Here is a 15,802-nt window from a genome sequence, read left to right on the forward strand (position 1 = left end):
TTAAAATGTAGGGTCTGGGCACTCACCGTTCACAGTGCTCAGTCCGAGGGGCGGGATAATCAGTTGCCTTTCAAATTCCCTCTGCACGCAATAGGACGCAATAGGATATTTGTTTTCAAGTAGCAGGTAATTCAAGCCAAACCGTTGCAACTCTGCCATTATGTTAAGCCCACCAAACGACTCTATACACGATTTCAATGACCTGATTAAGTTTCGATTTCTGGAGCTCACAAGCCAACGGAGAGTTGCTAGACTAGCCCTGTAATTTGCTGCCGCTAGGGGCGCGTCTAGATTTCAAAGCTAGGAAATCCCTTTCTTATAGCACAAGGAATTTAACACCTCTCCTGTGCATATCTGAAACACATCTCTGATTTTGGTATACAGGGTCTTCAATTGCTAATATTTTAAGTCGCTTTGGATAAATATCATAACCATAACTTGAAGTATTATCATATGGCACAATATTTGAAACCTCTAACACAAAAATAAAAAAATTACACCAATTCTACAAAATTGCAAACAATATTTGACTTATACTTAGTTGCCAGTGCCGTATATTTGCAAAACATTGTTTTGCATTCGCATCCTTTATTCAACATCATCAGACATTGAACACTGGTAGAATCTTGTCCCAAGGACGTTGAATTGTTGATGAATTGTAGTGAGAAAACCCGCATGGAGGCCAAATACAGTTACAGTGCATTGCATATCATATTCATCATAGTCAGTTTCCTTTCCGAAACTAGAAAGTTAGGTCAGCATTGCCTACACAGGGCGCTCAGACAATGGAAGATCCGCAGAGAATGTATTGGTGAGAATTTGAGTCACATAATGGCTATCAGGTGATGGCTGTATGACTGAATATGCACTTTCAAGTTGGTGTCCTTACAGGTGTGGTCAGTGTGCTCATCACTGTGCAGGAGGTAGCTATAGGCCTATGCAAAGGCCATTTGCAGATGCTCTGGGTCAGGCCTTAATTGTGTGCCTTATTGGATGATTTAGGCCTATCGCTTTTCCATCTCAGTTTTGTGTAGGTTCACTGCACATTTTAGGTTTCTTTGGTAATGTGTCAGTCTGGCAGACCTGCAATAGATACATTAATGGGTCGGATTGGCCTCTACTGTCTATGGACCTTGCATCCAGTAGGTGGCGATATGAGCTTAAAGCGCCCCAACCTCCGAAATCATACAAAGCAGAAGAAGAAGATGGCGGAAGATGTGTCTGCAAACCATGCACAGCAAAAACTGGGATTGTATCTTTTTGGATAAGTCTAAGTTTACCAAGAAATTGTGCTTTTCATTATAATTCCAATGTTACTTGTAATGTTTAGCTTTTACATAATCTCTCATAAGGTACCATGCTTGCACAGTGCACACTAACGCTGTTGTATACACTGGGTGTCTCAGTTGACCATTTTCAGGTACTGAAACCGTATTAAAAGTTATCAAGTGCCTTGACTTCTTGCAGTAACTTGGATGTCCCCTTCCCTTCTGCACGCGAGGCTTCCATGGCTCTGAACACTCTGTCACCGGATCGTGAGCCAAGAAAAGGAGGAATTACTAAGGAACTTGTGGCAGTGGGCAACGTGTTATCAGTGTTAGTCATGCGCGTCAATTTTTTTTTTTTTATCTTATCTTGTTTACATTTAATGTCACTGCATTGTGCTTCTCGCGTTTGTGAACCATGGTATTTGCATGTCCATGTTTATCTTTTGCAGGCGATGGACCGCAGATGAGGCTCGCATTCTCCGCGTCTCAGTTGGATCTTTCCTGGATCACCTGACCTTGGTATTGGAAACTATGGATGAGTTTGGACCCCCGGTACCTTTATAAGATTGGGTCTTAAGAGGAGAAAATGCTGAACGAATGGAGACTATAGGGGCACGTGAATGGCGGGGGGAAGGTGATGCGCTGCTTGTCAGATGTCGGGTTCCTACAAGACAGTACGTCACACGTTGTGTCCAATAATGTTAAATGGGTAATGATCTGTTTGACTGTATCTGGTGATCCAAATGGATCTGGGCGCAGAGACTTTGTGTTTATTTTATATGAGGATGTTTGATCATTTCATGAGGCAAAATAGGCTACTTATAAATAATAAATCCTGTTTATTGTCATAACAAGTCAGATATTCTTGTTTGTTTTGTGGAACAAGTATCACTCATGATAAAAGCCTATTCACTGTTAACAGTTACTGTTATTGGCAGATAGTCTAAAGCAGAGGTTTCCCAACTTAAAACTGCCATGGCCCAATTTGAATTCTGAAAATTTTCTGCGGCCCACCTCAAGTCTGGGCTCTGGCTGGGCCACTCTAGGACATTCACAGAGTTGTCCTGAAGCCACTCCTTCGATATCTTGGCTGTCTGCTTAGGGTCGTTGTCCTGTTGAAAGATGAACCGTCGCCCCAGTCTGAGGTCAAGAGCGCTCTGGAGCAGGTTTTCTTCCAGGATGTCTCTGTACATTGCTGCATTCCAGTTCCTGCAGCTGAAAAACATTCCCACAGCATGATGCTGCCAACACCATGCTTCACTTTAGGGATGGTATTGGCCAGGTGATGAGCGGTGTTTGGTGTCCTCCAAACATAACACTTGAGAGTTCGCAAAGAGTAAGAAGTTCGATCTTAGTCTCATCAGACCAGAGGATTTTGTTTCTCATGGTTTGAGAGTCTTTCAGGTGCCTTTTGGCAAACAGGCTGAGGCTGTAACAACAAAATGTGGAAAAAGTGAAGCGCTGTGAATACTTTTTTGGTATGCACTGCGCGCTCAAGATGTGTTCCCAATTAAGTGCAGTACGTAACGTTCAAGTTAAATCTGCTGCTTGGTGGGGCAAAAAGTATCATCTTTATATGTAAAATGGTGTTGGTGCATTTTGACGTTCTCGAAGAAGAGTAAAAAGCAGTTTGCAGGAAAACTGCTCCTATTTATTGTAAATGTTGCCTTCTCTCCCTTGGTGCTCTACGCATAGTGCATGATGCTAATTTTAATAAAGCAATTTAGGCCTCCTCTCGCGGCCCACACTTTGGGAAACACTGGTCTAAAGACACAGCCAAATGCTGAAACTCCGGAATCCTTTAGCACGGCTCAAAACGGGGCCCAATCTGTCTGAGGCTGGCATAGGAGGAGGAGGAGTGGGGAACTGGAGGGAGAGAAGAAGCTACATTAATATGTATGTGTGAAGGGAAAGTATACTAATGTGTTGCCACCTCATTTGAATTAAGGCAGTAGGCTACAAAATATCTAAAAGAGAGATTGGCTCAGTGCGCTTGGCAAACTGTTTTTGTATATCCCTGCAGTAAGTATATCACCTTCCAGGGGGTGGAGTGTCATAGTCCTATCCCAGACTGGCTTGCTACCAGATACCGTCCTCTATTACAAAGTGCTGCTTGGACAGGTCTGTCAAGTCTGGGAAGATATTGTTTTATGAATTACTGTTCACCAAACCTGGAAAGGTATAGACATGTTGGTGAAAGTCTGGACGTTTTGCTCATAGTTATACATAGATGAGTAGTAAAAATAAAAACATGGTCAAGGTCAAAATCCCAACTAATATACACACTATATAGAGTATAATCATTTGTAAAAGGGCTGATATTTTTATTTGGGAAAAGGTCAGGCTCCCTGTATAAGAAATTCTCTGGTCTACTCACAGTATAGTTTGTGCAGTGTGCACCTCCCAAAGGGATGGTGGTAACTTATCACCAATACAATACCGAAACTGATTTAATTTCCAGTGTGTGTATAAGTATAGTATAAGTATATATACTCTTTTGATCCCGTGAGGTTAAATGTGGTCTCTGCATTTATCCCAATCCGTGAATTAGTGAAACACACACTAATCCCGGCGCAGTGAGCTGCCTGCACTAACAGCGGCGCTCGGTGAGCAGTGAGGGGTTAGGTGCCTTGTTCAAAGGCACTTCAGCCGTGCCTACTGGCTGGTCGGGGTTCGAACTGGCAACCCTCAGGTCCGAAGTGCTAACCAGTAGGCCACGGCTGCCCCCGTTTCCCCCCCCCTTTTTTTTTTTTTTTTTTTTAAGTATATGTGTGAGGAATGTGCGGTTTATTGATATGATGCATTTACGATAGACTCTTGGTGTGTTCATAGTTGGCTGAAGGGGTGAACAGGTTGGTAGATGATGATTACCAACAGCACATGAGAATTACCACAAAAATGTTCATGTGCTTTAAAGGGGAACTATGCAGGTTTTTTAGCTTAATTAACTGAACAGCTTCGAAGTCATTGGAAAGGTTATATGATTTTTTTCGGGTTGAATGGTGGCTGCCTCGCTTCTTTGGGCCAGCGAGACGACGGCCTCAGGGACAGAAAGTCTCGCAGCCATACACGCCAGGTAGCGGCTAGAACAAGGTAGCGATGGAGTTCCTCAGACATTTGTCATGACAGAGCCAGCGAAAAGAAGCAGAAAGCGAGTAAACCATTGTCGGAGGAACAGGGAAAAAGGAAAACGGCAGACTGACCGATTGAGGAGTGTCGTAAAACATACTCTGAAGCTGTAGAGGGCGCTCTGCAGAGAAACCTGCGGGCAAAAAGCGAGAAGGCAGCAAAGAAATTGGCAAAACTGCATAGTTTCTCCAGAGAATGTCTGGTTTCTCTAAGTCCTGAACAAAATTAGTGTGGGTGTAGGGAAAAGGAAAAAAACAGGAAAGGGGAAAATGAGGCCACCATTAGTCACGGTCCTTAAGGAAACATTTATTTTTGTGGCTTGATTGAGAAATGACAATTGATTAAACATGATGGATCATATTTCCATGTAGGTGAAGACCCCAAAAACACATACATACACATACATTTGTTAATTTATCTGTAATAGGTATCAATGCGAGTCAAGGGTATCTTAATTTTACCATTATCATATATTGGACTGGTTGGATGTCACAAAGGGAAACATCAAAACAGAAATGTTACAGGCCGGGGTCCCAAGGATTTCAATTAAATTGTTTTTGTCTGATGTCTTACTTCACATAGACCTTTAAAATCCAGCCAAAGTGGACATACTAAACATGTTGACACCCTGGTGAGAATGTAACGACGGGACAGGCGGTAATTTTAAGATCAACTTTTGAAGCATTTGGTCTTTAGGTGAGTGCTCCTGAGAACATTGTATAATTACATTTACCATGTAAAAATACAAAAGAAGTGTTTTGTTAAAAAAATGGACAGAAACCTGCCAAAGAATATACTCTTAAAGTATATTCAATATTTTATTGTTCTTCCATATAACATGGCTTTGAGGGATTCAGAGGAGTTTGACAGATAGATACATTCATATAAGGGGGCCTGCCATAGATTGTAACTGAGTGAGTTTATTTCTTAACAAATCCCAGGATATACGGTCCAGTCTCAAGTCTGATTGATTGGCATTTGGAATGGGCAGACAGGGCATACCAGCATCTGACTTTATATACAGCACCTCACCTGATGCCACATAGGATATCCCAGTCTAGTAAACAAGTCCTAATTAGGCCACTGTTCAGGTAAAAGGCTCCCAAAATAATCAAACAACCCACCACCCATCACCTCTGCCATGCAGTTAGGTAGTCAACCAGCTCAAAGAAGAAGAGCTACTGTACGTGAAGGATTTATTTAGAGTTACTTTTGCACAGGCATTTCCCCCACCTAAAGGATGGTTACTTGTACATAACATTGCAACTGTGCACATGCCTTTTATATGCAAGCAGTATGCTTTTCTGCAATTGAACAGTGCTGTTGGGGAACTGCTTTTCAGGCTGGGCAGTGTTGATGAAAGAGGGTTTGGGTTTGACAGGTGACAGAAAACAATATTTGGCAAACAAGGAATAACACAATGAGGCAGAGTAACAACACCTGCCTAATAATACCACAGAAGATGGAAGGCACACCAAGGACATACAGAGGCAAGCAGACAAGCCAATGGCTGCTGAAAACTGCCTGTCTGCACCATAAGCGGTGATTTTACAAATAATGAGAATGGTAAAAATAAAACATAACAAAACAATACTGACAATAATATAAGGACTATCACATATAATGTATATTTAATAGAAACATGTTTTTTTTTCCTAAAGTAGTTATAATAAAAGTGATGCTGTGCAACTGGTTTCTGTCCTATGAAATCTTTACATAGGTAGGGGAGTTAAGAAAATATGCAATCTTTTTTTGAATTTGAATTAAATTTGAATGTTTTGCATATGGGAGTATTGGTGAGGGGAATCCATCCATGCACTGGCCTCTCTCTCCCCCCACCTGGAGTTCTTGCCATGATATTGGTCCACTCATCTGTCCCTTTTCAGCAGCTGCAGCCCTCGCTGGAGGAGGCCGGTCTGTCATCTCGCAGTTTGATCTGGTCGGGGAAATCGTACGTCTCTACCTGTGATTCCTGTAAAGGGGAAACCCATAGGATGGGACTCATGGAAGTGTTCAGTTTCCACGTAGAGACAACTGTGCACACACGCAAGCCAATCTTTAACACTGTGCTTACTGCAGCGTGAGCAGGAACCAAACCTGTTAAACCAGGTTTTAAATGACAGTGCAGCCAACTAACATAACACAAGGGTTTCAGCTGTACCTGTTTGAGGGCGTTTCGGGCGATGGTCTGGAAAGCTTGGTCGACATTGATAGCCTCTTTGGCACTGGTCTCAAAGTATGGGATACTGTTCTTGCTCTGACACCATGCCTGAGCTCTTTTTGTTGTCACCTGCAGGAGTACATGTATACAAACCAGAAGTTACAACTGTGCAGTCCCATCACTGATGATGCGTGTCTTAATAAACATTCAGGTAAGACATAAGATAAATTGTGCAAACATTTTTCATTTTGGTCATTTCATATAATTTAGTTTAGCCAAAGGGGGGAGACAGACCTGCCGATTCTCTAGGTCAATCTTGTTGCCGAGTACCACAAAGGGGAAGTTCTCTGGATCTCGCGGGCTGGCTTGGATAAGGAACTCGTCCCGCCAGCTGTCAAGGGTTTTGAACGTGTTGGGTGCAGTAACATCATAGACCAGTACACAGCAATCAGCCCCACGATAAAACGCCACACCCAGTGACTGAAATCGTTCTTGTCCGGCTGTGTCCCAGATCTGGCTCATCAATTCAGGAGATAATATGAACACATAAAAATGATTAAATCTAGAAATACAAACAAAAATCCTCTCTGTTGCAGTATATATTTTTGACCATTTAAACCACTGAAACAGTGCAACTCCGATAAAGATGCTAAGAAAATAAAAAACAAACCTGCATAGTAACAAGCCTGTCATCCACCATTACTTCCTTAGTCAAAAAATCTGCACCGATAGTTGCTTTGTACTGGTTGCTAAACTTCTTATTGACATACTGGTTCATCAGTGAAGTTTTCCCAACCCTGTAAACCAAACATATTTTCATCGGAAATGTCGTGAAGACTGCACCCTTTTAACCAAATAAATAAACAACAGATCACATTCACACCAGTCCACTCACCCAGAGTCTCCGAGGATTATCACTTTCAAGAGCACCTTCTTTCTCGAGGCCATGACGGACCCAACTAAGATAAAGGAAATGTAAACACCATAACATTGGTTTATTAGCACTTCCTCGAAAGGTAACATTAGTCAACCTTACATAATACACAAAAACTTTCCCGACTGTAGCAGCTAATGATAGCAAAGTTAACCCTGGTCTGTAAAGAAGAAACCTCTTGAAGTGCCGTAGTTAACGTTTGTTAAGAGCTGATATGACACTTCCTCAAACACAATCGACAGATTGTTACACATAATGAATGTAAGAAAATGCAAATTAACTGTTAGCAGGGATGTTTCCAGGGCAAACAAAATATTTAACCATGTTTACCTGGCTACCTGTCCAAGGCGATGTCCTGACTAGCTAACAAACCGACTCTAGTGCTAGCCAACAAATGACCACCAAACCAAATGTTTCACTAGACTAATATTACTACCTTTAGACATACCACATAGCAATTATTATCAATTTAACGTGTCATCATGTAGCACTACGTCCTATGGATTCACCAGCGATGAGGTGGGTAGTATAACGTTACCCTGCATTACCTAACGTTATGGCTGGCCAATTGCTGCATTAGCTGTTAGCTGGCAAGATATTTCTAGCAAACTTATTTTGAGTTTTGACAAATTACCTTTTCTTCAAAGATTGCAATTCTCCAATGACAACTCCGTTGTAAGACTACAGTCGACAAACTCTGTCACTTGATTGTCTGTCAAAGTTACAACGTCGATATGAAGAATATGCTGTTTAAAACGATGCTGAAATAAAAATGCCAGCCAGGAACATCCGCTTTTGTTGTGCTTGTCTCAATATGGCTGTGAAGTCACGGGGCTTTGACGTTGCGTGTTAAAAGCCCTCCCATTAGACGGGAAGTTCCACATGAGAAATAGCACAATAATGTATGGTAAACTCCAGAGGTGGGACCAAGTCACTGTTTGGCAAGTCACAAGTAAGTCCCAAGTCTTAGCACTCAAGTCCAAGTCAAGTCCCAAGTAAATACAGAGAAGGGCAAGTCGAGTCCAAGTCCAAGTCTCATCAAAGCCAAGTCGAGTCCAAGTCCAAGTCCCAATCTTTTTCAAGTCCTGAACAAGTCATCAGGTACTCTTCACTTAATAATGGCATTATTAGACTATCGATCATAATTTTAACACTTCCATCTAATCCACAGATTTTTTTTTTTATAAATACAGATTAAAATATGTTCAATGTTTCTGTCTTGAAATCTTTTACGATATATGCATGCGCATACAATATACACATGTGCATACCTGAGTAATCTGTACAAAACGGATAGCTACATGACAAATAAAAATATTGTTTTTCCAAATTTCGGAGCCCACTGTAAGGATGAGTAATAATTTGACTGATGGCATTTCACTGCGCTAGGCCACAGATTTGCCTGCAAACAATTTATTAGGCTGTCTGCCAGTGGCGACTCATAAGGGAAGCCAAGGTCAACACTTTTATATTATTTAAAAGATAATAATGACACAGTAATTTTGTTTTAAAGTATTCATTTCTTAAGAAATACTACACATGTGGTGCTGTTTATCTCATTTGTAAATGGTGCACTGTCACTTTAAGCCCATTGTGTGCCACTGTCCACACATTCTCATAATGATCTTTTTTACCAGCTCCATTCCTATGGCTAGTCCACAAACTCAAACATTGTTTGTACCACATGAATAGCACAATATTAACAATGATAAGCATTATATTAAGTTGGCACAAACAGCTTTCATTCCTTTGGAAATAGATGCATGTATGACATGATGCTTGCTTGACATTTTCTGTTTGCAATTAAATGTGAATTATGAGCCTGGTAGCCAGTAGCCACCTAGCTAGCTGAGTGGAATGCGTTTCAATCGGCATATCAATGTGCTTCATGTAAACAAATTATTGAATAGGCCTACTTCAAGACTCACCATTTCCATTAAACAAAGGCAAAGACAACTCTTCATATTCTTGTCCACTTTCCAAATCACAGTGAGTGCAGCCTATGTCATAGTGACCTGGATCTCATAGTTTATAACAGTAGTGAGAACCGGATAAATCCGCAATTTCCCCTAATCTCGTATTTGTTGCCTTCATGATTTCCTTTTATACGTTTCTTATATTTAAAAGAAAATATCAATCATCATCAACAATGACAAGCCAGCTGGAACCTGCCACTCGTTTTCTCTCCCTCTCGTGCGTGCTTAGATGGGGTTCTCAATTAAATGGAGTAGGCTAGCATAAGTTCAAGTTGGATCTTAATGGAGAGGACTCGAAAAGTATCATCTTTATGTAACATGCTGTTGGTGCATTTTGACATTGTAAACGTTCTCTAACAAGAGTGCAAATCAGTTTGCAGTAAAGCTACTAGTTATTAGCTAAATGTTGGTCGTTTCTCTGTCTCTTGGTGCCCTACACACAGTGCGTAACGCATGTGGGGGTAGCGGCAGCACTGAACTGTGCTCTGGACTGGCCGATTGTCTCCGCTATTTTTTTTTTTTTTAGTCGCGGAGGGAAAACATCTCTGGGGTGACTGGTCCACGATCAGGAAATTTAGTTTTTGACTCGAGACATGTCAAGTCGTCACAAGTCAAAGAGGCAAAGTCCGAGTCAAGTCTTGAGTGAATAGTATTCAAGTCCAAGTCGAGTCGCAAGTCATGCCGAATTTTATCAAGTCAAGTCTGAAGTCATTAAAATCATGACTCGAGTCTGACTCGAGTCCAAGTCATGTGACTCGAGTCCACATGTCTGGTAAACTCTGGTTTCCCTCTCCTTAACAACAATAACATTATTATATTAGTTGTATTAATATGATGCGAAGTTCAAAAAGAAAAAATAATATTCTGCAATATCTTTACTAGCCTACAGATAACATATAATCTCAGTGAAACAAGGCCTACTGTATATCAATGAATACTGAGTTCAATGAAAATGGATTTCAACACTTTTATTTGATCTCCAGTTTGTGGCTATATACATATGATTACAACATATTTCAACACAAAACACATAAAAAAACATTCTTTTTTCCAGACATCGGTTCAGTTTGCAGCTTTGAAATATAATGTTTGCTTGCACTGATAAAACTGTTCTTGAAGCCATTATTGTCATTTACATCAATACACTTCAGAAATCATCATCATCACAGATGTCCAGGTAAACATCAAAAGCTTCCCGATTACAGTTTCCGTCGGGGGTGAAGACATACTTGTGGAATGTCCCATCGACACATATAGCTACATCAGAAAAGAAATAAAAAGAGTGATTAAACTTCACAAACAACAAACAAAAATGTATTTTGGGAATAAAGAGAAATGTAGGCAGAGTACACTCACCAATGACAGAGTTCACATTCTTGGACGTGTTCTTCCCAAAAGCACAGATGCAGGCGCATTCAGCTGGCACAGTGAAGCTGGCTAGAGACCACTGGCTGTCAACATACTGACCAATCACAGGGCCAACCTTACCCACACGGGCCAGCCTAAGGGGTAGGACAGACCGATTACTCATGTGCAAGTGAAAAGCTTTGACAGGATGTTCAGTCTTCAGTTACATTGCAAGAAAACTGGATCATGCTGAAACTTCTACTGAGTGCTGTAGGGAGATAATGACAAAGAGTGCCTTACGCAGACCGGCGGTTGAGTTTTGTATCTTTAAGGGCAAAAATGTGCACAGTTCCCTTGTCACTGGACGCACAGAGGAATGAGGAATCATGACTGAAGTTGATGCTGTCAAAACAAACATATGTTAGATTGATTAGTTGAATGGTTTGACTTAAACTTTAAACGCCCCATGGCTTGTCCCTCACAATCATTCTGAATCTAACCATTTTTATGCTAACTATTTATGTTTTATATATATATATATATATATATATATATATATATATATATATATATATACACATACTCTACCCATATGATATGAGGGGAAAAAAGCTTAACTACAGGAGCAAAATAAGGAGTACATCAGAAGAACGAAGGCATTTCGAACACAAACTGTACCAGTAGAGAGTGGCAGGGTCTGTCCCTCTTCTTAGCTCCACTAGTTTGTCTCGGGTGGTGGTGTCAAAGAGGCGGATCAGGGTACCCTTACGGGAGGCGGAGGCAGCCACACTACCAGTCTGATTGAGAGCCAAGCAGGCAATCTCACTCTGGTGGGCATTGATGGTGAAAGGTGCAGAGGATGTTCCTGGTTTGGTATTGGACAGGTCCTGTGTATGACAGTTTTGAGAGTATATCAGCTACATTGACTAATTCCATTTTCTACAGATAACATTCTCCTGACATGTTTCATAAACAACAGCAGCTCTTTTTATCATAATTCCGAACCCACAGCAAGTTCCATGAGCCATACTATACCCACAACTATTAGATATAATCTGTAAAAGAACTTAATTATTATAAACGTCAATATATACACGTTGAATCAGCCTAAGCCAACAAATCACATACAATTAATTATTAAGGTATAGGATAAACATAGATATTATTACATGGTACAATGCTAGGCCATAAAAATCAACCATATTCAACCATGCTAAAAATCCTACACATAAGCCTACCCACAAGGACAAAATTAGAAGAAAGCAGAGCAAACATATAAATTATGCATACACCAGTTTTTAAATAGAAACGTCAATTTCCTGAACTTTGGCCGCAATATCTGGACTTATTTCCCTTATATTTATGTTCATATGATTAGAGTATGAAATAGGGGAAACAGAGCTATGTATATTTGTAAAAAAGAAAACATACACATTCCTGACTCCATGCCATGCCCGTGGCTTTGTTACAATGTGTTATAAAGTAATTAATGTCAATATACCACTAGCTGTAAACTTCCACACTTGTGTCCAGGGAAAACCAGCAACTGCTTCTCAAGGCTAGGGCAAAGGTCGCACAGACCTGAAAGATCATTTAAAAAAGGAGTTTGTCACAGAAGGTAGGGTTTCATTTCTACTATTTCTATTTTCATTATTATTTAATGACAAATGTTATTGTGGATGGTTTCCATGTACCTTTTGGGTTGTCTCTGGTGTCAAATTCAAATAACTTTACAGGGTTATCAGGGAAACTGTACACATAGATTTTGTTTTTCAAAACAATGATGATCCTGTTCCAAGCGGAAAAGACAAATAATGGTTATACACAGTTACACACTTAGACAAAAACAACTGACTTGAGCAAGTATGGTCCGTGTACATTTGTTAATTGCTTTTTCAACTTATTTCTTGATTGCATGCTATTCTGTAGAATAGAAGAGATACTATTCTTGAACAGGCCCCAGAGAGGACGTGCCAATCAGCGACGAGAGGGATGACGCAATTGTTTTGAAATGTAAAGTGGATGTGGTTAACAGTAGTAGCAACGCCTGCAAACACCAAAAATTGCAGTCGGGAAAATGTGTACATTTATGTACAGCAAAGGTAGGTCTACATGCTGTTTATTCGTTTAGGTGAATTAGGAAGTAATGTTAGGAATCCCAAATGATTTCAAAGTTAACACAAAATCTACGCCCGTCACAATGCTAGTGTTGGAAACATTTCCCAATCGGGAGTCCCCAAACTCTATTCACAAAGTGAATGAGTCTGGTTTTACCAGGCTAGTTGTCATCACCCCAGAAGTGCTGCGTGGAGTGATGGCAGAGAGGGTTTTTCGGTTAAACCTAGCAGGTTACCAGACATTGGAGTTGGCCAGTTACAATTAATAATTTTAAGATTTAAGTTGAGTATCACTGAGTTACTGCCAAGTCTGCGAGTTTGCCCTTACTCTCTGCACTCGACAGAAAGCAGGACAATAAGCAGATTGGACACAACACCAACACAACCACATTTGCCCCTCTGCGACTTTGACGCCTTTTGTACAGAGATACCATATCCTGATCTTTCGTCCAAACGCTGGTCCTGTCTATAGGAAAGGCACATGATTTGACTAATACTATAGTAGAACTCGAGGACTTTGCAGTAGGCCGGGACCGCAGTGTATAGAATTTTAAGTCCGTCATGTTCTGCAAGGGTTGGTGGAGATACAAGTGGCAGGGATTAGACCAGTTACACTGGTACAATGCTGCAAAGCTTCAGCAGCAGACTGGTTATATCCAGTTGTATAGCTTGTCAATGCTTCCCTCTGTGGAGTCATTGAAACAGCAGGTCCTCTATGTTCCAGAAAAAATATGAAATAATATATGTATTTTTCTTTTGCATCCGTAGATTTGTTTTTTGTGTTTTCCATTTTAGACTTTATCAAGACTTTAGACTAAAACAACAAGTCTTTCTCTATTTTTCTCATTTCAACAAAGACAGAATGTAGTGGAATAATCAATTATCAAAAAAAAGACCAAATGTACACGGATCATGTCTGACTCTGAACAAATGTATTGTAACAAATAACTGGTCTCTGTCATTTCAAAATTACCTCTGTATAATACATGAGATATACGTAACTCAATATTATCAACAGAGACAGAGTACATATTCACATATGTATTCCAAAGCTTTCAAAAGAAAAATAACTTACTTGTCATGTCTCATGCGGACAGCTAGCACTGGCTTTGTGAAAGTGAATTCCAAAACCAACTTATCCTTTGCTTCTCTTGACTCCCGTGCATCATCCCAGATCAACACTAATATATAAAGTACAAAGATAATGATGTAATGGAACTACATGGCATCCAGTAAAAGATACAGCTCAGGACAGGTCTGTAACTTGACAGCATACTAGCAACAATCATGAGTTCACTTTTCCAGAAGCATGCTATGGATACTTGTGCAACAAATCAAAAGATGCTTAAGATGTTAAACCTGAGATCTCTGAGAATTTAGGGTTGACACCTCCTCCAACAACAGCCAGAAGGTTGGAGCGATGAAGCATGGAGCAAAGAGCAACACTTCCAACCTGTTCATGATCTGAAAAGGTGGGGAAAAACATTAGAACTGCATGTTAAAAAAAAAACCCTGGTATAACAAATTGACAAAGAAATGAGGCTGTCAAAACAAGCATGATGACCTTACCGAGGTGTCCTTTTTCCATAAGAGGCTCCACATTGTAAATGCGAACACCAGTCTCCATTGCACAACAGAAACAACCTAAACATATTATAAGATCAGAAACTTATGGCCGAGACTATATGAACATGGATACAACTAGAGTTAACATTTAGACTATCACAGTACCAAGGCATTTTTTCAACATTGATATATTGAAACATCTCCTCCAAACACTCACACTCACTCACTCACTCACACACACACACACACACACAACAGCAATAACTACAGCACGACAACTATAACCATATTACTCACTCTGATCTTGATTAAACTGAAGACTGTTAACTCCTCTTTGTTGAGCCATCTTTATTTCTCGATGGAAGCTGCTATCAGCAAAAGGTTCTTCTGACACGGTATAGCCTACAAGCTTCAAATGTAGCTCTTTATGTACATCTATCTACTGTGGGAAATCATGAACAAAACGTTAGAAGTTAGAGTACCTCACTTACATTTACCCAAAGAGGTCAAATCCTTATTTCCAACACGCTACCGCATCGTCAAATACTTAGCTTAGAAACAAGATAATGTTGTGGTTAGATGTTAGATTTGTTAGACGCAGTCGTCTAAGTTAAAGATTAGCTTAGCTTGCTTGCTACTGCTAGATTTCCAGTTGAGAACAGTAGCCATGCGAGGTTTTTTGACCCACGTTCTAACATTCTGTCTAAAACATTATTGTGGTTCTCACCGATAGGAAGGCGTCAGAAATGTCTGCATCATTTTTCACAATAATCCGTTGATAAAACGGCAGTATAAGTGTAAATCCTGATGTTGTTTATATTCTGTACTAACTGCAGTTGTTTTTGTTTTCCCAAATAATGACGTAGATAGGTGATTGCACATGTCCGGTACGTCACTGATTTACTTACTCTGTAGTGGTGGCGCAAGGAGGAATAAAATAAAAATCTACATTGGCGCCACCTTTTGTAGTGGAGAGTTCTGAAAAAAAGAAAAGAAATATGGCCTAGCTTCTATGCAAATACAGCTAAGTACAGAGAAGAGCGAAACTGCTTTCACCACATCCCACTAGCACAAGGGGCTACTTTTTAAAGATGGAAATAAGTAGGAATATAAGAAGAAGTGCTATAGACCCTTTCAAGAGAGTTCCATTATCAGCATCATAGTTGGCCCCACAAGACTTCCTTTTTAACATTCCATATGTTATCTTAATGCAGAGGAAGTAGATTGGGAACCAAATAGAATGTTCAAGCATTATTTTTGTTTTTATTGTTGAAAGGGTCTATAAATTCCTTGTGCTGTAGAAA

At 40.2% G+C, this 15,802-nt stretch overlaps 3 protein-coding genes across 6 annotated transcripts; 1 reads left to right on the top strand and 2 right to left on the bottom strand.

Annotated features, from left to right (window-relative positions):
• The first annotated feature begins 1,116 nt into the window (after positions 1-1,116).
• LOC121679987 (EKC/KEOPS complex subunit LAGE3) lies at positions 1,117-2,123 on the top strand. Its single transcript, XM_042059109.1, has 3 exons — positions 1,117-1,252; positions 1,468-1,596; positions 1,718-2,123. The coding sequence occupies exons 1-3, from the start codon at positions 1,155-1,157 to the stop codon at positions 1,830-1,832; spliced, it is 342 nt and encodes a 113-aa protein (XP_041915043.1). The 5' UTR covers positions 1,117-1,154; the 3' UTR covers positions 1,833-2,123.
• Positions 2,124-6,160: 4,037 nt separating this feature from the next.
• On the bottom strand, positions 6,161-8,308 carry zgc:100918 (uncharacterized protein LOC449549 homolog). Its single transcript, XM_042059108.1, has 6 exons — positions 8,127-8,308; positions 7,454-7,517; positions 7,229-7,355; positions 6,853-7,071; positions 6,559-6,687; positions 6,161-6,369 (listed from the first exon to the last, which is right to left on the bottom strand). The coding sequence occupies exons 2-6, from the start codon at positions 7,504-7,506 to the stop codon at positions 6,280-6,282; spliced, it is 618 nt and encodes a 205-aa protein (XP_041915042.1). The 5' UTR covers positions 7,507-7,517; positions 8,127-8,308; the 3' UTR covers positions 6,161-6,279.
• Positions 8,309-10,421: 2,113 nt separating this feature from the next.
• wdr45 (WD repeat domain 45) lies at positions 10,422-15,541 on the bottom strand. 4 transcript variants are annotated; one of them, XM_042059107.1, is made up of 11 exons: positions 15,407-15,541; positions 14,796-14,940; positions 14,502-14,576; positions 14,292-14,396; positions 14,008-14,113; positions 12,510-12,604; positions 12,317-12,396; positions 11,494-11,702; positions 11,116-11,217; positions 10,825-10,970; positions 10,422-10,725 (listed from the first exon to the last, which is right to left on the bottom strand). In XM_042059107.1, exons 2-11 carry the CDS (start codon positions 14,842-14,844, stop codon positions 10,616-10,618), a joined length of 1,077 nt encoding a protein of 358 aa, XP_041915041.1. In that variant the 5' UTR covers positions 14,845-14,940; positions 15,407-15,541; the 3' UTR covers positions 10,422-10,615. The 4 variants fall into 4 exon arrangements, with proteins under 4 accessions (XP_041915041.1, XP_041915038.1, XP_041915040.1 ...); XM_042059104.1 differs by lacking the exon at positions 15,407-15,541 and adding an exon at positions 15,226-15,385; XM_042059106.1 differs by lacking the exon at positions 15,407-15,541 and adding an exon at positions 15,226-15,377 and having other exon boundaries at positions 14,796-14,937.
• Between the last annotated feature and the right edge of the window lie 261 nt (positions 15,542-15,802).

This window comes from Alosa sapidissima, chromosome 13 (assembly GCF_018492685.1).
Source record: "Alosa sapidissima isolate fAloSap1 chromosome 13, fAloSap1.pri, whole genome shotgun sequence".
Taxonomy (NCBI): Eukaryota; Metazoa; Chordata; class Actinopteri; order Clupeiformes; family Clupeidae; genus Alosa; species Alosa sapidissima.

Coding starts and splice junctions, on each gene's coding strand:
- LOC121679987 (XM_042059109.1), top strand. CDS start 1,155: ATGAGCTTAAAGCGCCCCAACCTCCGAAATCATACAAAGCAGAAGAAG. Junction 1,253..1,467: donor GCACAGCAAAAACTGGGATT/GTATCTTTTTGG, acceptor GACTTCTTGCAG/TAACTTGGATGTCCCCTTCC. Junction 1,597..1,717: donor GTGGGCAACGTGTTATCAGT/GTTAGTCATGCG, acceptor TATCTTTTGCAG/GCGATGGACCGCAGATGAGG.
- zgc:100918 (XM_042059108.1), bottom strand. CDS start 7,506: ATGGCCTCGAGAAAGAAGGTGCTCTTGAAAGTGATAATCCTCGGAGAC. Junction 7,072..7,228: donor ACAGGCTTGTTACTATGCAG/GTTTGTTTTTTA, acceptor TTGATGAGCCAG/ATCTGGGACACAGCCGGACA. Junction 6,370..6,558: donor CCCGAAACGCCCTCAAACAG/GTACAGCTGAAA, acceptor TCCCCTTTACAG/GAATCACAGGTAGAGACGTA.
- wdr45 (XM_042059107.1), bottom strand. CDS start 14,844: ATGGCTCAACAAAGAGGAGTTAACAGTCTTCAGTTTAATCAAGATCAG. Junction 14,397..14,501: donor TATGGAAAAAGGACACCTCG/GTAAGGTCATCA, acceptor CCACCTTTTCAG/ATCATGAACAGGTTGGAAGT. Junction 10,971..11,115: donor AAACTCAACCGCCGGTCTGC/GTAAGGCACTCT, acceptor CCTACCCCTTAG/GCTGGCCCGTGTGGGTAAGG.